This window comes from Gymnoscopelus microlampas (genome assembly GCF_963454915.1).
Source record: "Gymnoscopelus microlampas genome assembly, chromosome: 16".
Taxonomy (NCBI): Eukaryota; Metazoa; Chordata; class Actinopteri; order Myctophiformes; family Myctophidae; genus Gymnoscopelus; species Gymnoscopelus microlampas.
Genome location: NC_139953.1, coordinates 42,867,241 through 42,890,290, shown reverse-complemented (window position 1 = coordinate 42,890,290; position 23,050 = coordinate 42,867,241). Strand labels below are relative to the sequence as shown.

Here is a 23,050-nt window from a genome sequence, read left to right as displayed (position 1 = left end):
GAGACGGCAAAGGAAAGGTGGAGAGAAATGATGGATAGAAAAAAAGTAAAAAACAGTGAGAGAGAGACACACACACACACACACACACACACACACACACACACACACACACACACACACACACACACACACACACACACACACACACACACACACACACACACACACACACACACACACACACACACACAGAGAGAGAGAGAGATAGAGAGCGGCAGAGAGAGACACAAAGAGAGACACAGACAGAAAGAGAGACAGTGACAGAGAGAGAAAGATAGAGAGACAGAGAGAGACAGAAAGAGAGTCAGAGACAGAAAGGGAGACAGATACAGACAGAAAGAGAGACAGACAGACAGAGAGAGAGGCAGAGAGAGACATAGAGAGAGACAGACCGAAAGAGAGACAGAGACAGAGACAGAGACATCGCACGCACGCACGCACGCACGCACGCACACACACACACACACACACACACACACACACACACACACACACACACACACACACACACACACACACACACACACACACACACACACACACACACACACAGAGAGAGAGAGAGAGAGAGAGAGAGAGAGAGAGAGAGAGAGAGAGACAGAGGGACAGAAAAACATGGACAATGTCTTGACTCTCTCTAACAGTCTCCATGCAGATGAAGGTCCAGGCATCCTTCTCACCATGAGCTATAAGGAAGCCATTCTCAACCCTTTTTCATTTCAAGGAATCCTGAGTTTAATACCATGTTTTATCTCTGGGACCCCAATCTACACAAATCCTCAGTATTATAATTAAACTCGTCCGTTTGGTTCCATTCGTACACTCTTAGAGTTACAGACCCGTAAGCGTCCCCCCTCTTTGGACCCCCGGCGTTCCCCGCGGACGCGACGTGGAGCTAAGCTAAATGTTTTCGCCCACCGGAGAGAGATAGAGGGATTTGCAGGATATACAGGCTGCACATAGGAGGGCGGAGAAAGGAAGAGAGGCGTGCAGGCGAGACAGACAGTGTTGTGTTCTTCCTTCAAGGGATTTGGTTTAACCCATTGAGACCTGAAGCCGATTCTACACGTCTCCTAAATCTCAACAGTATTCTGAAAAACGTATGTTTCTATATCAGTGGTGCTCAATCTTTTTCATGTCAAGGACCCCTAAAATTATATGTATTTGGCCGCGGACCCCCATCAAAATATGTTGTTACAGGGACCCCCCAGAAGCAAAGATTTGAGTTAAAACTGTTCGCTTTAAAAATATATATATTCAAAGATTTGCACACATTTTCACGATTTTTCAAAAATAGCAGATCTACAAGCTCGTAGCGCGGCACTCGGTGCCGCGCTATGAGCTTGTATATCTGCTATTTTTGAATAGCCCAAAGTGTAAAATAATGCTTTTTTAGCTCAAATCTAAAAATGACTGCAGTTCCAGGTCTCAATGAATTAATGATGTTAGTGATTACGATTGTTTGTTTATTATATCGGGAGACGTTGTTGTGTGCGAAAAGAACACCGACAAGAGAAAAAAAAGAGAATATAATCGATGGTGCAAAACTGTGCAAAACTGACGCATGCACTGCATGCACTCTCGAGGCGGGAATAACACGAGCGCTCTGCGTTTCGCAGGATGAGACACGCACGTCGGTGTCACATGGAGCTTATCTGATAATGTCAGACATGGGAACAAACATTAAAACACATTCAGCTCGTCGTGCGGCGGCACCGACACGCGCGCATACTTAATGGCGGCAAAGAGCTGGCAGTGGGAATACAACACGCACATCCCAAAGCAAAACACAACTATTTGTTTTAATTTGTTAAAATGGATGGAGAAAAAAAAACAATTATGTGTTAGATTAATTGAACGATTTTTCATGTTTTTTTTTGTGTTATTGTTTTTAAAATCTTTTGAAATAATTATAATAACAAAAAAAACATTGTAGGAAACAAAAACAAAAAAGGTTTATGAAAGTAGGTAGCTGATATATTGCACTTTTACCTTAGCTGATATATTGCACTTTTACCTTAGCGCTAGGTATACTCTTAGAAGAGAATGCACTTAATACTTCTGGTGATTAGTAGTTTCCTTGCCTACCAGTATGTTGAATGCACTTAGATAAGTCGCTTTGGATAAAAGCGTCTGCTAAATGACTGTAATGTAATGTAATGGATATTTTACTTGCAACCCATGCAAATGGCTCTGCCCATTGTTTGGGAAACACTGCTTTGGCCAGGTGTCACCACATGAAAAGGCATGCATAGTACTTACTAGATGAATGAATGAAAAGGCATAGTACTTACTCAGATGAGGGTTGATGGGAGCTGAAAAAGAAAGAGAGAGAAACAGTAATTAGAGGAAAAATACTGCAGTGTTCTGTCATTATCTTGATGAAACAAAACACTCATTAATGGTAGCAAACACACACATACAGGCTCTCATAAACCTGCACGCTTACTTCAAGCACTCACATGACCACACACGCACACACACACAGTTTAGTGCTCAAACTGAACAGACATAACATAACGTGGTTGTGTGCTTAAAAACACACTAACGACACACATGTATGTTTGCATTACTATATTTGTGCGGACGAAGAAATCTTAGGAAAGCACTTGCGGTGCCACACCAAGAATAGCCGATCTACAAGCTCTGAACTCGCACCCATGCGACAAGCTTGTATATCTGCTATTTACCAGCACGCAACAGTAAGTATAAATAAGGCATAACGTACGTCGCCAACGCGAACCCCCAAAAACTAACCTGAAAATATTTTCCTAATCGTAAGTGTCAAATTCTTTCTGATGAGGGCTAGGTGGACAGAATCGACAATAATGTGTCCAAAAAGTATGTTTTAAAACATTGTAAACCTCATATGTCCAAAACTGTTACTTTTCAAGACTCAAATTCAAAAACAGCAAAAGTAGCAGACCGAGAAGCTCAAAACGTGTCGTTTCGAGACACGTTTCGAGCTTGCGGATCTGCTGCTTTTGATACGTTTGTGTGATGCTGTAGTATGATAGGACCTTCATTTAAGGAAAACAACACAAAGAGATAGAATATGGAGATAAGAGGTTTCTGCAACAGCAACATTAAATGAAGACAGGTTAGAAATGGGTGAAGTGGCCCTTTTCAGTCGAAACAATCTGAGTACTTCTTCCAGCACTGCATGGTGGGGGGAGGAAACCATCCCAGTAGCACAGAGACAGAACATGATGGCAGACATGGTAAATGATGTGAAAGATTTTAAAAGCCCATAGTCCTCTCCCTCCCTCTCTCCCTCTCCCTCTCTCTCTCTCTCTCTCTCTCTCTCTCTCTCTCTCCTCTCTCTCTCTCTCTCTCTCTCTCTCTCTCTCTCGTTATCAAATGGAAAAAGGAGGGGGATTAGAAGAGGGGCCGGCCGGGCCCACATTAATAAGCTTACTGCACAACTGCTTATCATTATTGCCATTTATTGTCCTTGCTGATGTCCTTCCTCAAGGTGACTTCCATTTAGAAGAGGCCTGCTTTTTCATTTCCATTTAGAAGCCTCATAACTCATAGAAAGCTGAGTTACAGTTACAGTACGACCAAGGGTTCCGTTGTAAAAAAAAAGAAGAAAAACGTTGCTGTCTGTCGAGCAGAAACCTCCTATCTCCATAGTTAAACTTTTGTACTTTTTTTCTAGTAAATGAATGCCCTACCTCAGTGGTTCTCAACCAGTGGTCCAGGGACCACTGACCCAAATTGACCCTTGTGTGTCTGTAACTCTGAGAGTGTACAAATGGAACCAAATGGACCCGTTAGGGTCCATTTGGTTCTCTCAGAGTTAAATGAACACTGATGATGATGATACAGTGTAGACTGGGACCCCCCAAGAAATCAAAATGGTTGAGTCCCTGGCACATCTTTTCAAATGGGGGTCCCTGGGCTAATACGTGTCAATTTGGGGGTCCTTGACGCGAAAAAGGTTGAAAACCACTACCCTACCTCATCAAACTACAGCGTCATACAAAAGCCTTTTGAGCTTTCTGGAATGTCTAGCAGATCTACAAGCTTGAAACGTGGCACAAATGTGTATCTGCTACTTTTTATGCTTTTGTGTGACACTGCACTATGGTCAAGCAGGGTGCTAATTTGCGATAAAAAATACAAAAAGTTAATATATGGAGATAAGAGGATTCTGCCCGACAGCAACAATATCCCCACCTGTCATAAAAATGAATGATCAGAGGGGAGGATGTCAAAAGCAGAGGCATGGATCCCCCCCAACCCCACCACCACCACCAAATCCAACCATGAATATGATCACCAAGTCAACCACAGTTATTTTTAGCCGCTAGCTTTTTTTCCCCTCCCGTTCTTCTGAAACGACGGGCCGTGAGTGACCAATGACCAAGGAGGAATGTCTGATGGAAAAAAAGACACTCCCAATTCCATGATTAAATGCCGGTAAGTGGAGTCCATCGAAAACACCGTGTTTGTGGCTCATTCTGCATTCTGTCCGCAGAGCTGCAGGTTCAATGCTTTCCTCCTCATTGACTATTTAAAAGGAGACAAACGGCAGCAGTCCAAACGATAGAAAAGGTCACGGAGCACAAAACTGCTGTTTGTTTCAATGCAGAGGGAGCCGATTAGCGTGGCACTTCACTTTGGCAGAGTAAATACAATTTAACCTGCCAACAAGATGCATGGGACCCTTTTTGATGATGATCGATTCCCGTCTGCTTCCACGGCCGAACGGACGCAATACGTCATTCTTTAACCCATTAAGACCTGGAACTGTGTCATTTTTAGATTTGAGCTAAAAAGCATTATTTCACACTTTGGGCTATTCAAAAATAGCAGATATACAAGCTCATAGCGCGGCACCGAGTGCCGCGCTACGAGCTTGTAGATCTGCTATTTTTTGAAAAATCGTGAAAATGTGTGAAAATATTTGAATATATATATTTTTTAAAGCAAACATTTTTAACTCAAATGTTTGCTTCTCGGGGTCCCTGGAACAAAACATTTTGATGGGGGTCCGCGGCAAAATACATATAATTTTGGTGGTCCTTGACATGAAAAAGATTGAGAGAATTTCAGAATACTGTTGAGATTTAGGAGACATGTAGAATCGGCTTCAGGTCTCAGTGGGTTAACCGCAAAAAAAAAGAAAAGTATGTTAACCCGGCTCCCGTTTGATTTATGAATCGTCCGTCCGCCCGTTCACGGAGGGCTATCGATTTCAATCTGCTTCAATTAAATCCAGTAATAACAAATCATTTGCTAGAAAAAGGGAAATCTTGTTCAAAAGAGGGAAATGTGCGAAGAAAGGAGACGAGCGGAGGGCTGCCGCTGCTCGAGACTGGAGTTTGTTGTTTGTTTCTTTCAGATTTCATCAAATCCGTGTTTCACACAATGTTGTTTTGTAGAAGAATGCGAGAGTGAGAGAGAGAGAGAGAGAGAGAGAGAGAGAGAGAGAGAGAGAGAGAGAGAGATGAGATAACGACAATGAGAACAAAGCGGTATTACATTCCCCCAAATTGCTTTCCCAATTTAGTTACATAACGTCTCGGTCGGGCTTTTCAGGATTCAAATTCGGAAAAACAGCAAAAGTTGTCAGATCGACACGCTCAGATCTGATACCTTTGAGGCTTTTGTGCGACGCTGTTAGTTATGATCAAGTAGGGCGGTAATTTACGAGAAAAAGAACACCACAAAAAGTTTAAATATGGAGATAGGAGGTTTCTGCCCCCGACAGCGACGATATCACAATGAAGCTCCATTTATCCTCTTGTCGTATGATGTCTTGTCGCTTTGCTGGAAAGAACAGATTTTCAAGCTAAAAACATAATCTTGTTAAATCTGTTCTTGTCACCAAGCGGAGCATAATAACTAGGCATGAGATGGCTGATAGCTGATTCCTCAGTGATTTCTCAGTCGTGGAGAAAGTATTGAACATTTTTTATTAAGTAAAAGTATCAATACTGCAACGTAGAAATACTCTGTCAGGGTATGGCCACACCGCACTTTGATTCTACCTATGGGGCGGAATCTGCCAATGCTTTTCAAAGGGAATGGCATGGTTTGATGGTCATCTTTCCACGTGTCGCTCATACCTTGCGTTTATGCGTTCTATACGCCATGTCTACAGTATTTGAAGCAGATAAATGCTCAAGACAGATGCTGCTTTTTCCCCCTCTGTCCAATCGAGTGAGTCGAAGGTGGACCGTCCCAAGACTCAGGAGCTCGCAATTGAGCAACTGCAGGCTACGGGGAGGGTCCTGAAAGTGAGTGACAGGTGCGTCACTGGTTATTGGTACAGAATGCGATGAATTCTGTTTCACATTCTGACCTAGAAATGATTATCCATGCCTTTGCGTCCTCTCGCCTTGACTACTGCAATTCGGTTCTCACCTGCCTCAATAAGACGTCCATAGACCGCCTCCAATTCATTCAAAATACTGCTGCAAGACTGTTAACTACTGTAGGTCCAGCAGAAGGTGTCACATTACTCCAGACAGTTCTGGCCTCTTTGCACTGGCTTCCTGTACTTTTTAGGGTTCAGTTCAAGGTCCTAGTGCTCGCTTTTAGAGCTCTGCATGGCCACCAGGCACCTGAATATCTAACTGACCTGCTAGAAACACACATGTGCCCAGCAGGACCCTGAGGTCAGCTGACCAGGGTCTATTGGTCATTCCTTGTACCACCAAAGGTGACAGAGCCTTTCAGTCTGTAGCGCCTAGACCAGGGGTCTTCAACGTTTTCAGGCCAAGGGCCCCTTGGCTGAGAGCGAGATAAAGCACCCCATTATATATTGTCTAGATTTTTTTTTTTTTCATAGATTTCATAGGCAGCTTCATAGACTTGTTTCACAGCACTATCATGTTGGATTCATGTTAACGTATATTTCCAGACATTTAACCAGGCACTTAAACAATACTTAGTATAGTAGTAGTATAGTAGCAGATCTACAAGCGCACAACGCCTCGCGCTGCGAGGCGTTGTGCGCTTGTAGATCTGCTATTTTTGGCAAAAGTTCTCCTCAGAATAGGGATGCTTGGTTGAAGTGGTTAATGTAGAAATCACACAAAGATTTGGCAGACCCCCTGTAGTAAGTCCGAGGACCCCCTAGAGGTCCCGGACCCCCTGTTGAAGACCTCTGGCCTAGACTCTGGAATGCCCCTCCTTTGTGGCCTGAGAGCTGCAGCGTCTGTGGATATCTTTAAGAATCAGCTGAAAACACTAGTGTTTCAACATGCATTTGGGGAATGTCATTGAGCTTCTCCTTCAGGTTTTTGTTTTGTTTCTTATCATTTGAATGTTTCCTGACGTTTTTATCTATTATTCTTATATAAGTCGTCCTGTAAACCGCAAAGTTAAAAGCCTAACTAGAAAGCCTACAAGTTAAAACACAGACACAATTCCAACCACTCTGTCACACCTGTGATCAAGTGATGTGACAATGATTTACTCGTATCGCTCGTGCAGCATATCAAACTGTGTGGGTCCTTGAAATGAAATAAAACAAAGTTTGAGAAACACTGTTTTACATGACAACTAGTAGCCGCCAGGCCCCCGAGACATGGATGCTGAGCTTTCCTATAAAAATCTTGATTCTTTCACATCTTTGCTCTCCCCCATGTCTCTCTCTCTCCCTCCCCCCTCCCTCTACACTGTCTCCTTGAGCTCTTCTCTTTTCAAGACCTTGGTTATCGTCTCTGTCGGGTGGAAACCGCATTATGTCAAAAACTGTTATTTTTACAGGATTTAAATTCAACACCAGCAGCACAAGCAGCAGATCGACAAGCTCAAAACGCGTCAAGAAATCGCTCCAAGATACCTTTTGAGCTTGCAGATCTGCTACTTTTGATGAAGTAAGTTTTCAAATAATTGTAGTGGAGTAAAAGTATCATATTTGACTCTGAGATTTAGTGGAGTCGAAGTAAAAGTATGGAAAATTGGTAAAGTAAAGTAAAAATGGCTGAAAATGTTACCTGAGTACATGTACTTAGTTACTTTACCACCACTGGTAGTAATAGCATGGTCAAGTAGGGTGTTAATTTTCGACATATGGAGATAAGAGGATTTATGCTTTAGTTGGCCCACCGGACCGCAAATAGCAGATGTACAAGCTCGCCTATACAGCTCGCATTGCTACACGTTGAGAGCTTGTAGCTCTGCTATTTTCGGTGCGAGACACTGCCGTGCAAACCAAGTCAGGGGGAACTCTTGCACACATTCTGTCTCTCTCTCTCTCTCTCTCTCTGTCTCTCTCTCTCTCTCTGATGGATGTGTTTACAAGCTCACAAGACTTACAAGCTCACAACACTTAGAACTGCTATTTTTTGCACAACTCTAAATCAGGCATAAGTCCATGGACTATTGGTACTCTGTCTTCTCTCTGTTTCTCTCTCTCGCACGCACGCACATACACGCGCCGCGCGCACACACACACACACACACACACACACACACACACACACACACACACACACACACACACACACACACACACACACACACACACACACACACACACACACACACACACACACACACACACACAGGTAAGCGAGCATGAACACAAATACACAAATAGATAAAAGAGGAGACACAGACAGGGCCTAAATTGAAGCAGGTAACAGGCAGCCCACGTATACGCTGTGAAACGCACACCACCTAATTATCTAAACTGCACCCTGGTCGACTCGAAAAACTTCAAATAAAACATTTTATTTGTTTACACCCAAACAACACCGCCCGCCCCGGTCTTTAAGCGAGCCGCGTGTGTACGTGGTTAGGAGGAAGGAACCATTGCAAACCCTGTTAAACAAGCGTGTCCCATACAATTTACTAGCACACTGAGCCATTAAACATGGATTTTAAGAGCCCCAGAGCAGGGCTGTGTGAAGACTATAAGCCTGCAGTTTATACTTAGTTGCGTGCGTGGGTGTCGTGGCGGGGCGGCGAAAAAAGAGCAGATCTTACAACCTTACAACGTGTCGCAGCTGCGACACGTTGTAAGGTTGTAAGATCTGCTCTTTTTTCGGTGTGCGATACCGGCACACAACCAAGTATAAATCAAGGCTGAAACAGTGAAAACGTCAGATGCTCACGTCATCAAACGCAATCAAACGCAGCTGCAGCCACACTGGAGGCGTCCGGTTTGTTCCGCCAAAACCCTGTTGACGCATCTTTCAGAGCTCGCCGGTTCTATTTTGGCCCGTTGACACGTGGCACAGACCATCCGTAACGAGCGACGCATTAAAAGACAATCTCTTTTTATTTCAAACGTGTATTGCAGTACATATATGCATGCAGTGGTGGAAAAAGTACTCAGATATTTTACTTAAGTAAAAGTAGCAATAACACAATATAAAAAGGTCTGGGTTCAAAATGTTACTTGAGTAAAAGTACAAAAGTATTGGCATCAAAATATACTTAAGGTACCAAAAGTAAAAGTACTAAAATGTTTGAAAATAGCCGATCTACAAGCTCACAACATAGCCTATGTATAAAATAGAGCTAAAGTGGTTAATGTATGTTTTATAATAATAATAATAATATTTTATAATAATAATTGATATCTGCAAAGCAACTAAAGTTTTCAAATAATTGTAATCGAGTAAAAGTACAATATTTGCCTCTGAGATGTAGTGGAGTATTGAAAATACTCCAGTAAAGTAAAAAATACCTCAAAACTGTACAGTACTTGAGTAAACGTACTTAGTTACTTCACACCATTGTGTATGTATGTTTGTTTTCACTTTGTTTGGCCGTTCTAGAAACACAAGTCCTTTGTATGAGACACGTTCAGTGACAAGTCAATGTTTTTGTTGTTGTCAGAGCCTTGAGGCTTTAATATCAACCTTTAGTGCTTCAGTAAACCGCCGTGTCATTCCGCCTCGCCCTCACAACGTCACATAATATTCCATCGTTCTATAGATAAAAGCACTAGATGACTGGAGCCTAGCATAAGGCAGCCTTCTGGAAAAAAAAACAAGTTCCACCTCTTTGTGTCCTGTCCTTAACCCATCCTCTGACTTCCTTTTCCCCAGCTGAGTGAGAGGACACAACACGGCCACGCTCCAGCGCACCCCACTTTCAATTTGCTGCCGTTCCCGAAGCCGACCGAGCCTCAAAGTGAGCTCACTGTCCGCCAAAAAGGACAGCGCTGCACAGCGGTTCCACAGAGGCCATTCTGGACACAGACGCTGACTTCATCTTGGCAGCTTTCCCTTGCATGCCCACTGGGCTCTCTCTCTCTCTCTCTCTCCGCTTGCGTACATTACAAAAGCGGGGGCGATTTAGGCGGCCGCTGCCAAGCGGTGTAAAGTAACTAAGCACATTTACTCAAGTACTGTACTTAAGTACAATTTTGAGTTATTTTTGGGGCGGTGTAGCCGCCCCCTATAAGTTTTGGACACCGACCAAAAATTTTGTGTACCCCCTAACCCTTCCATTGTTAATGCAAATCGATACTTTTTTCATATCAGCCAATCACATTACAGCTAGTGTCATCACCACTAACTGTAATGTGATTGGCTGACTTTGCAAATTCAGGACTGTGATTGGCTAGCGAAACACATGACACATGTGCAGCCCTATGAATAGCAGTATGGACTTTAAAAAAAGTAATTAATCCTTTGTTTAAAGTGAGTCATGTTGTGATGACCACACACCGCCCACTTCACACTGGGTGTGATTTTTACTTTACTGGAGTATTTCCGGCTTTCAGTACTTTTACTTCTACTCCTATACATCTCAGAGGCATTTTTTTTTACTTTTACTCCACTGCAAGTATTTGAAAACTTTAGTTACTAGTTACTTTGCAGATATAAATGTTTCTATTATAACACACACATTAACCACTTCAGCCCTATTTTATGCCCAGGCTATTTGAAAATAGCAGATCTACAAGCACACAACGCGGCGCATCGCGCCGCGTTGTGTGCTTGTAGATCTGCTATTTTCAAACATCTTAGTACATTTTAGAACACAGGCCTTTTACTTGCAACGGAGTATTTTAATATATTGTGGAATTGCTATTTTAAAATAATGTGAGTACTTCTTCCACTACTGGCCGCTGCCAAGTGCACGACAACGTTTGAAAGCCTCACGAGACCATAAGGGGGACCTGGACCGCTCCAAGATTCCCCATCCATCATGGTTTATATAGGGAGCGTGTTCTTCAGAGGAAACCCGGTGAGCGCCGTGGCCTCGCGAAGCGCCTCAACGTCGCTCGGTCGGAACAGTCATGGCACGGGTTAGAGTCGTTGTTTGGTGTCTTTATTATGGCTATACCGACAGAGAGAACACGGGGATCACGAGTCTTGCTTGGAAGTGCTCGCAAACGCTGGGAGTAATTTGATATACTGTAATTGTATATGGTTGCTGTCGAGCAGAAAAAATTGTAAATTAACGTCTTACTTGATCATACTCACACAAAAATATCAAAAGCAGCAGATATACAAGCTCGAACAAGCTTGTAGATCTGCTACTCTTGCTAAAAATATATATCTCTTGTGTGTGGACCAGGAAGATTGTCTATTTCTCAAATTCTACTATACTTATGGGGACATTTGGCCCTCAAAAGTATTATAATACAAGTAACACGCGCGCACGCACGCACGCACGCACGCACGCACGCACGCACGCACGCACGCACGCACGCACACACACACACACACACACACACACACACACACACACACACACACACACACACACACACACACACACACACACACACACACACACACACACACACACACACACACACACCATGCCCTCAGCCTCTTTTCCCTGCCTCAGTGAGTTGGGAGGGAGTACAAATTGGCACGGCGAGGAAGTGAATCCTCAGCGGGCGTCTGTGTCTGTGTCTGTGTGTGTGTGTGTGTGTGTGTGTGTGTGTGTGTGTGTGTGTGTGTGTGTGTGTGTGTGTGTGTGTGTGTGTGTGTGTAGACGACAGGGGAGAGGAGAGCAGACGAGAGGAGAGGAGGCCACTGAACACAAACACTGGGTGAAACCAAGCCAGAGTGTCCTTAACCGTGACCTCTTGGCACAGTGGCTACAGAGAGGTCGCCTGCAGCCAGAGGCTATTTATTGTTAGATATAGTCCAGTGGTTCTCAATCATTTGCGGGTCAAGGACCCCCAAATTGATATGTATTTGGCTGGGGACCACCATCTGAACGTATTTTGTGCCAGGGAGGGACCGCCATGAGAGAATGTTTGTGTTGTTAAAATCTTTTATGATTCTTCCAGATGTTTCACAATGTTCCTCGTGCATTTGTACTGTTACTGTAGATCGGCTATTTTCTAACCAACCAAACTATATAACAGGGGTCTTCAACAGGGGGTCCGGGACCCCTAGGGGGTACTCAGAGTTAATACAGGGGGTCCGTCAAATCTTTGTGTGATAAGATTTTTTTGTTTACCTTAACCACTTGAACCCTAGCATCCCTTTTCTGAGCAGAACTTTAGCCAAAAATAGCAGATCTACAAGAGGTATAGGTGTAGAGGGGAAAAAAGAGCAGACCAAGTAAACAAAAAAAGTTGAATCTGAAACACAATGTTATAAAGTATGGGGGTCCCTGCTTCATCTCTCTCTCAGCTAGGGGGTCCTTGGCCTGAAAACATTGAATACCCCTGCTATATAATATGGTTAAAGTGGTCAAACTGTTACTGATTTTAGCTGGGGAACCCCCTGGAACCCCCTCGTCAAGGACCCCTGGGGGGTGGGAAGGGAGTCTCCGGACCCCAATGGGGAGTGTGCGTGCGTGTTTCACGCAGATCGATCCAGTTATAGGTCCAGTTATTGACAAATATAGGGTGGGTGGCATTTCATCCTTGGTGGCAATGTTCATGCAAAGTTTCACGGCAATCGCACACTGTGTTCATGATTTGAGGCATTTTTTTCACAACGGAGCACTCCTGCAAACTTTGGAAGCCAGTCTTAGCCAATCAGGATGGAATATGGAAAATCCGACAGACCTGTTTGGTTTAATGACTATGGTGGCTGCTATAACAGGCCAATCTGACAAATTCAGGGCAGAGGTTCTGCTCTGGCATCCGGGGAGTGTGTGAGCACAGTTTCACTGCAATCGGGCCAACGACGCCGGAGATTATTGTTGATTACTGTTATTATTATGACAGACGGACAACACAGACACACACACACACACACACACACACACACACACACACACACACACACACACACACACACACACACACACACACACACACACACGCGGTTGGACGGACAGGGTGAAAACATAGTCTCGGCAATGCCTATGGCCTGGCGGAGACACAGTGGTGGAAAAAGTACTCAAATGTTTTACTTAAGTACAAGTATCAATACTGCACTGTAGAAGTACTCTGTTACAAGTAAAAGTCCGGAATTCTACATTTAGTTGAGTAAAAGTACAGAAGTATTGGCATCAAAATGTACTTAAAGTACCAAAAGTAAAAGTACAAAAATGTTTGAAAATAGCAGATCTACAAGCTCACAACACGTCGCAAAGCGACGTGTTGTGAGCTTGTAGATCGGCTATTTTCAAATAGCCTATGTATAAAATAGGGCTAAAGTGGTTAATGTGTGTTTCATAATATCATAATTTATATCTGAAAAGTATCTAGTAACTAAAGTTTTCAAGTAATTGTAGTGGAGTAAAAGTACAATATTTGCCTCTGAGATGTAGTGGAGTAGAAGTAAAAGTATTGGAAATTGGAAATACTCAAGTAAAGTACAAATACCTCAAAATTGTACTTAAGTACAGTACTTAAGTAAATGTACTTAGTTACTTTCCACCACTGCGCGGAGACAAAAAACAACATGAACCAAAAAACACAAAAATCTAGGAAGAAAGGGAAGAAGAAGCAGCAACATTGTTTTTCAAGTGACAGACAGGGCAGCTTAGGGAGGCGTTGAACCTCCGTATTAAATCTCGGACCCTCAGAGGGATTGGGGGGGGGGGGGGGGGGGGGGGGAGTGCAGTCCGTAAACAGATGCTGAGTGTGTCACCGTGGCAGACTTTGAGAGAGTGTCTTTGGGAGCCCGGTGACACCCCACATCTCTCATCGCACAGCTGGGGACACTATAAGCGCTTTTGTGTCTTTTCCCAGCCGAGCTGCCAGTGTTGGCTCTCGCCCCCCCCCCGCCCCCCCTCTCTTAGCGCTGCGGCGTTGGTTGCCAGGATGATGGCTCGTCCTGTCAGCCTCATGATGAGTAAACTCACTCAAACTCTGATTTCAGACGGCTTATATTTATGCTATATCATCACAATGGAGGAAGGACTCTTCTATTTTATGTTCTCTTTTCTTCTCTTTTTTATCTTTTCTGGTTGCCTACTGTATACTCACTCATAACCGTGGAACCAAGGTGGAAAGTAACTGAGTATCTGTCGGGCAGAAACCTCTTATCTCCATGTTTTTACTTTTTGTGTTTCTTTCATAAATGAATGCCCTACTTCAGTGGTTCTCAAACATTTTCATGTCAAGGACCCCCAAATGGACACTTATATTAGCCCCGCGGACCCCCATTGGAAAAGATAAGAAGCCAAGGACTCCCCATAAGAGAAGATTGTTATAGCTCTATCAGTGATTCTCAACCATTTTAATTTTAAGGACCCCCAGTTTGACATGCATTAGGGCTACGGACCCCCATTTAATGGCATTTCTATCTCTGGGACCCCAATTCATATTGTAAAATCAATGTTAACTTAACTCTGAGAGTTACAGACCCTAAGGGTCCATTTGGTTCATATCCATCATTTAGCTGGGGACCCCCTGGAACCCCCTCAAGTACCCCTGGGGGTCCCCGGACCCCACTTTGAGAACCAATGCCCTACTTCATACCACAGCGGCATGCGTCACACAAAAGCGTAAAAAGTAGCAGATCAACAAGCTTTTTTTTGTACTTTTACTCCACTACAATTATTTGACAGCTTTAGTTACTAGTTACTTTGGAGATTTAGATTATTATATCCCTAAACATACATTAACCACTTCAGTTCTATATATTCAAAACATTTTTTATATATTTTGAAAACTTAACTCAAAAGCAGACATTCTGCGTAATGAGTACTTTCAATTTTGGTACATTACATGCATTAAGTATATTTTCATGCCAATACTTTTGCACTTTTTACTCAATAAAATTTTGAATTTCGTACTTTACTTTCCTTAACAAAGTATATCATCTCTGAAAACCTTATGTCCAAAACTGTTTCAGGATTCACATAAAAAAATATCAAAAATAGTGGTTCTATATTCATATCTGCATCGCAGTATCGATACTTTAACTTAAGTAAAAAAAAACAATTGTGACTACTTTTTCAACCACTGCCGTCGAGAGCCTAACAAAGACGAAGCGCGGTCCGCTGTAGGCCCCCCCCCCCCCCCCCTCGCCACGCCTGTTTGTGGACGCCGAGACAAATTGCCCCCTTGATGAATCACAATTACTGCATGTAACATAATTACGGGTGAGACACAATCATGGCAAATTACTTTGAGATGGTACAAACATCCATTTTCATTTGCTCTCAAGCTGTTCAGTAACATCGTCCCTCTGTCGGGGGGAAACCTCATTAGTCCTTGGGCCAAACCCCAAAATCTCACATATCGCTACCACCTGGGATGGCAAATTCTAGTTGGGATTTTTTTATTCCTATACATCCCTAGATATTATTTTTGTATGATAGACCTTCCTGAGGCCCAGCTAAATTGGGGTTATCAGCTGCTAAAGTTACCACCCCCCATTGAAAAATGGCATTTTAGACACAATGTTTTATATTATATGTTTGGTATCATTTTTAAGGGGACACTTTGAGCTTTCATTCGAGCCCTTTGGTGACTATGTATGATAAGTACAGTGGTCACTGGAGCTCTTCAAACCTTTAATAACCTTTTTTTTCTCACAATTTCCGCCTAAACCATATATTTTCTTTTAGTTCTGTGGCATCAAGAAACATCAGAGACACAAAACACAACAACTGGAATACTGACATGACCCTAAGGATTCAGGAAATGTATAATTTACCCATAGTATTTCATTCTGGGGTGGTAATTTTCAGCCTTATCTTAAACAAGCACTTTTTATGAGAAATAGACCGGTCAATAGGCATATAAGAAAGAGTACCACTAAACCTCCCTAAACATTGATAGAAAAGGGTTTTCAATAGATTCTGGTACCTTTAGGCATGCTTGAGAACATCCCAAATATCCAGGAAAATATACTTAGCAGAAAGGCATAATTTTCAAGATGCCATCCAAGATGGTCATGCAGTTCTGGGCAAGAACCATGCAGTGTTTTGCATTCAGTACAAATATGTAATTTCTGCCTATTGTAAAAAGGAGACCACTTCTAGGAGAGGAGACTGCATCTATAGCTGTATGAGACCACTGTACTGTATCTAGAAACCACTGTACTGTACTGAATATATTGGAAGTGGTCTGTAGACCACTCTACTGCATCTGTAGACCACTGTAGTGCATCTGTAGACCACTCTACTGCATCTGTAGACCACTCTAGTGCATCTGTAGACCACTCTACTGCATCTGTAGACCACTCTAGTGCATCTGTAGACCACTCTACTGCATCTGTAGACCCCTCTACTGCATCTGTAGACCACTCTACTGCATCTGTAGACCACTGTAGTGCATCTGTAGACCCCTCTACTGCATCTGTAGACCACTCTACTGCATCTGTAGACCACTGTAGTGCATCTGTAGACCCCTCTACTGCATCTGTAGATCACTCTAGTGCAGACCACCACACTGTATCTATTGCTATCTGAGACCACTTTACTGTATCTAGAGACCACTGTATTGTGTATATATACCACTGTACTGCATCTATAGCTATATGAGACCACTGTATTGCATCTAGACCACTGTGCTGCATCTATATCCCACTGTACTGAATCTATAAACCACTGTACTGCATATATAGACCATTGTACTGCATCTAAAGACCACTGTACTGCATCTATAGACTAGCTACTGTATCTATAGACTGCTGTACTGTATCGATAGACCACTGTAGTGCATCTGTGTAGACCATGTAGTGCATCTGTAGACCCCTGTCGTGATCTGTAGACCCCTCTAGTGTGTCTGTAGACCCCTCTAGTATGTCTGTAGACTACTGTCTTGATCTGTAGACATCTCTGGACACTGATACTGCATCTGTAGACCCCTCTACTGCATCTGTAGACCACTCTAGTGCATCTGTAGACCACTCTAGTGCATCTGTAGACCACTCTACTGCATCTGTAGACCACTATACTGCATCTGTAGACCCCTCTACTGCATCTGTAGACCCCTATACAGCATCTGTAGACCCCTCTACTGCATCTGTAGACCCCTATACTGCATCTGTAGACCCCTATACTGCATCTGTAGACCACTGTAGTGCATCTGTAGACCACTCTACTGCATCTGTAGACCCCTCTACTGCATCTGTAGACCACTCTACTGCATCTGTAGACCCCTCTACTGCATCTGTAGACCACTCTACTGCATCTGTAGACCACTGTAGTGCATCTGTAGACCACTCTACTGCATCTGTAGGCCCCTCTACTGCATCTGTAGACCACTCTACTGCATCTGTAGACCACTGTAGTGCATCTGTAGACCCCTCTACTGCATCTGTAGACCACTCTAGTGCATCTGTAGACCCCTCTACTGCATCTGTAGACCACTCTACTGCATCTGTAGACCACTGTAGTGCATCTGTAGACCACTCTACTGCATCTGTAGACCCCTCTACTGCATCTGTAGACCACTCTACTGCACCTGTAGACCACTGTAGTGCATCTGTAGACCCCTCTACTGCATCTGTAGACCACTCTGGTGCATCTGTAGACCCCTCTACTGCATCTGTAGACCACTCTACTGCATCTGTAGACCACTCTACTGCATCTGTAGACCACTCTACTGCATCTGTAGACCCCTCTACTGCATCTGCCCGACAACACTCTACTGCATCTGTAGACCACTGTAGTGCATCTGTAGACCACTCTACTGCATCTGTAGACCCCTCTACTGCATCTGTAGACCACTCTACTGCATCTGTAGACCACTGTAGTGCATCTGTAGACCCCTCTACTGCATCTGTAGACCACTCTAGTGCATCTGTAGACCACTCTAGTGCATCTGTAGACCCCTCTACTGCATCTGTAGACCACTCTACTGCATCTGTAGACCACTGTAGTGCATCTTTAGACCACTCTACTGCATCTGTAGATCACTCTAGTGCATCTGTAGATCACTGTACTGCATCTACCGAGCCTTTGTGGCGACATAGTCATGTTAAATGTGCTTTATATATACATGTTTAAAGCTGTGTTGAGTTGAGATGCAGTATAGTGGTCTATAGATACAGTACAGTGGTCAATGTATGTGGTCTATAAATGCAGTACAATGGTCTATACATGCAGTACAGTAGTTTATAGATTCAGTACAGTGGGATTGGATGCAGCACAGTGGTTTATAGATTCAGTACAGTGGGATATAGATGCAGCACAGTGGTCTAGATGCAATACAGTGGTCTCATATATGCAGTACAGTGGTCTCATGTAGCAATAGATGCAGTACAGTGGTATATATACAATACAGTGGTCTCTAGATACAGTAAAGTGGTCTCATATAGCAATAGATACGGTGCGGTGGTATATATACAATACAGTGGTCTCTAGATACATTAAAGTGGTCTCATATGGCAATAGATACAGTGGGGTGGTCTAGATACAGTACAGTGGTTTCTAGATACAGTACAGTGGTCTCATACAGCTATAGATGCAGTCTCCTCTCCTAGAAGTGGTCTCCTTTTTACAATAGGCAGAAATTACATATTTGTACTGCATGCAAAACACTGCATGGTTCTTGCCCAGAACTGCATGAGATAGGCATACATTTGGCATGTCTGTACAGGAGAGGCTTGTAGGTATCCATGTAACCCATTTTCATTCACATATATTGAGGTGACAGCTCAAGGGACCATTTGGAAAATGGTGATGTTCGTTTTTCCCTCGCCAAAATGTTGTCTTAACTTTGAATCATTAGGTATTTAGCCCCCTTCCCGACAAGGTAGCATGACAAGGTTGGTCCCATTGGAAACCTGAGGTTGTCTGGAATCAAATGGTATCTCTATCTTTGGGCTACGTCTAAATTTGAGTGTTCCACAGTCTCCGAAAGACAGTCTCGCCGGCGTTCCAGCCAGCCATCCCGCAGGTCTCATAGGGTTAATAAAACATTGAAAAAAACACACTTGGGACCACTTTTTTTCTTGGGATCATCAAAATCCCAATATTAGAGGTCCTATGGATGCCAAAAATCAAAACTAGAAAAAAAAAAAAAGCAGTCGCACGTGGACCCCTCCTAGGGCCTCTACTACTTCAGCTTTGATTCCTGAAAAAACTGCTCCACCACCAAATAGGCCACACCCACTTCATCAACTACTTTAATTGGACACAGGTTTGTTTAATTTATAAAAAAAAGGAGCAGTGTGATGTCCAAAAAGTGTGTTATATAACTTTTAATATGTTGTTGGCTATGAATGAAAATCCGCCTATAGAGAAAAATAACAACATGTCAAAAAATATAAAAAGCTGCTCCTATGGAAAGTCTATCATATTTTTATTTACTTATATTGGCCCAAAAAACAATTTAGTATAGGTAAGGTTTTGCCAACTTTGTGGTAGCGATATCTCGTCTGGCCCAAGGACTACATGTCCCAAAACACTGTTACTTTTCAGGATTCAAATTTGGGAAAATAGCAAAAGTAGCAGATCTACAAGCTCTTTGCAGATCTGCTACTTTTGATGCTTCCGCGTGACGCTGTAGTATGATCAAGTAAGGCGTTCATTTACGAAAAAACACAAAAAGTTAGAATATGGAGATATGAGGTTTCTGCCCGACAACAACGATATCATACGTTGAGCAATGAAGCCACGCGACTGGCTGCCAATTTAAAAAATCGTGAAAATGTGTGCAAATCATTCATTATATATATACAAATATTTGCTTCTGGAGGGGGTCCCTTGAACAAAATATTTTGAGATGGGGGGGGTCTGTAGACAAACACATATACTTTTGTGGGTCCTTGACATGAAAACAGTTTGAGAACCACTGATATTATAGCAACATAAGTTATTATTTTTTTGAATGTTAGGATTTAGAAGACATTTGTTGAATCCCCAGAAGCAAAGATTTGAGTAAAAAATGTTCGCTCTAAAAAAAACACATATTTAAAGATTTTATATTCACAAATGTTCACAATTTTTCCAATAAAATGCAGATGTACAAGCTCATAGCGCGGCACTCAGTGCCACACTATGAGCTTTGAGCTAAATTCAAAAATAGCATTTTGTGATGCGCTGCACAAAGTGACGCACAGTGAGCTTGTACTGTAGATCACTGGATTCTGCCAATGCAAGTATTTACTGTTTGTACTGTATGTACTGTATGTATTATTAAAGTGGCAACTTTTTTTATGAATCAAATATTTTTGTCCAATCTGTATGGTAGCGTATGTTAATGCATTATAGAAACGGGGTGGTTGTATTTAGATCGTGTCAAAGGTCATGTCTCACCTAGACACAGGATCTGACATGTATTTTTACCGAAGGTCAAGATTCTATTTATCCCCTGAGCAAGCAGGCAGGCTCTATTAGCTCAATGGTGAAAAAAAGGTCAGCACTTGCAGGAAACCGGGTTCAGTCCTGATACTATTTTTGACGTCTTCTACTGGAAGCTAGCAGTGGTGTAAAGTAACTAAGTACATTTACTCAAGTACTGTACTTTCCTATTTTCAATACTTTTACTTCTACAGGCAAACATTGTACTTTTTACTATAAATAAAATATTTGAAAACTTTAGTTACTAGTTACTTTGAAGGTTTTGATTATTATTACAAAACATACATTAACCACTTCAGCCTTATTTAAACTTTTGAAAATAGCCAATCTACAAGCTCACAACGCGTCACGACGTCCCTGGAACAAAATATTTTGAGATGGGGGTCTGCGGCCAAATACATATAATGATGGTCCTTGACATGAAAAAGATGGAGCACCACTGATACAGAAACAAACGTTTTTCAGAAAACTGTTGGGATTTAGGAGACATGTAGAATCGGCTTCAGGTCTCAATGGGTTAAGTAAAACATGTCAGTACTTCTTCCACCACTTGCCTGATACTATTTTTGACATCTTTTTATTTCTGCTACTGCACAGAGAAAAATGCTGGGTTATTTATCTACCCAGATGCTGGGTTATCAAATGGTTGACCCATTATGGGTTATGGCTGACCTATCATGGGTTATGGCTGACCAATCATGGGTTAACCATTATAAACCATAACCCATATGGGTAATTTTGTACAACCCATTGGGTGAGTCAACGTGGCTGACCCATGATGGGTTAACTATAACCCATAATGGGTAATTTTGTACAACCCATTGGGTGAGTCAACCCATTTACTCAGTACATGGGTTATGGCTGACCCATCATGGGTTAACCATAACCCATAATGGGTAATTTTGTACAACCCATTGGCTGAGTCAACCCAAGTACTCACTATGGGTTGTTTTAAGACCATTGTGGGTTATTTGTGCACTGCAAAACCAGATGATGCTGGCTTGTTATCATAACTTTTCCTTTTTAATACAACAAAGGTTTGTGCGAAAAGTCGTTTTAACTTGAAATAATTCATTGATAACGTCTCAACTACATGGAAGTTGGCATAATTAAAATCGTACAGTATGTTCAGTCAAATTCTTCAGTGAGCCCACTCAAGTTGAGTCTTTTTTATTCCACTTCTGCTCACACAACACAGTCTCATTCCCAAGAAGTCTCATGTTGACATTTTGTGCAGAACTAGTACAATACGCACGGAATGTGTCTATATATCTATCTTTTTTTTTATTTGTATATTTGAGTGAATGAGTTGTGATATATGACTTCCCTTCAATCCAGCCTAGTGTTGTGGTGGTCTAGCGGTATTGTTCCAGGACTGTAATTCTACCATCCAATGGGCTAGTTGGTTCGAATCTGGGATACTGCAAACATTTCAATATAATTGTATGTTTTGCCTTCTTGATTGTGTGTGTACCCTGAAGACTTCAGTTGGTTAAATGATCACTTATCTTGTGTATACTTAATTACAGATGCTCATAATATTATGGAGATAATAATTTTATATAATATTATAATAATTAATAATGCACAAAAACAAATTTCACCCACTTTTTTACTCTGCTACGACAAGCTCACAAGTGAACTTTGCTTACTTTGTTTTATTGGCTTAAGTCGGCTACTTTGCGGATGGAGTACCGTTTTTATTCAGTGTTCAATGTGTTCATAATATGTAGCCATACTGGTGACTGGTGGTAGATTAATACTCTTGTCTCTTGACAAGACTCAAGGTTGTACTTTATTGTTACATCTTGTGTACAGGTACATAAGAGTAAAACTTATTTTGGTTTGGCTTCCTTCAGACAATGTAGCAGCATAATAACAACAGCACCATCCCGGACTTGAACCGGTGACCCCATGGAGACTCACTTGGTGCAGAAGGCCTCAAATCGAAGCCTGCTCTATATTTTCATTTGCTTTTTTAAGATCACGCGCGGACCGTGCATGCCACCGGTTCGGGCCTGGTACCAACCGATTCGTATCGGTGGGTAGACTGACATATGTCAGAATTGTAAAGTTTTGTCAAATCGTCTTTAAGATAATCATAAATATGTATCTACAGGGAAAAGTAAGGGTCGAAAACCAAATCAAAAACCAGATTATTGATCAGCGCGTCGCCCTGAACGCGTCAATATAACTCTCCTCACACACAGACTTACCGTTCTCCAACCCTAATTCTTAATTGATTAGGGTTACAGGTTCGCTATCTCGTTTAATAACTCGGAAACGATAAGGAGTTGCATTCCGATTTTGAGATATGTTGTTCAGTTTTTTGAGACGAACAAGGGGATATCTTGTTTGTCCCGGTACAACACTCCTAAGTTGGCTTCCTCCACTTTCGGAAGGTACATAGGGGTATACAACCTAACACCATCCTGAAGGAAGATCTGAA

At 42.4% G+C, this 23,050-nt stretch overlaps 1 protein-coding gene across 1 annotated transcript in view; it reads right to left on the bottom strand.

Moving 5' to 3' along the window:
- LOC311062689 (MAM domain-containing glycosylphosphatidylinositol anchor protein 2) overlaps window positions 1–23,050 on the bottom strand; it is a gene marked incomplete at both ends in the record, with an annotated part of 584,351 nt that overhangs the window by 35,504 nt on the left and 525,797 nt on the right. The window contains 1 exon segment of the mRNA XM_084081896.1: window positions 2,295–2,315. Coding sequence (XP_083938022.1) covers window positions 2,295–2,315 — 21 coding nt within the window.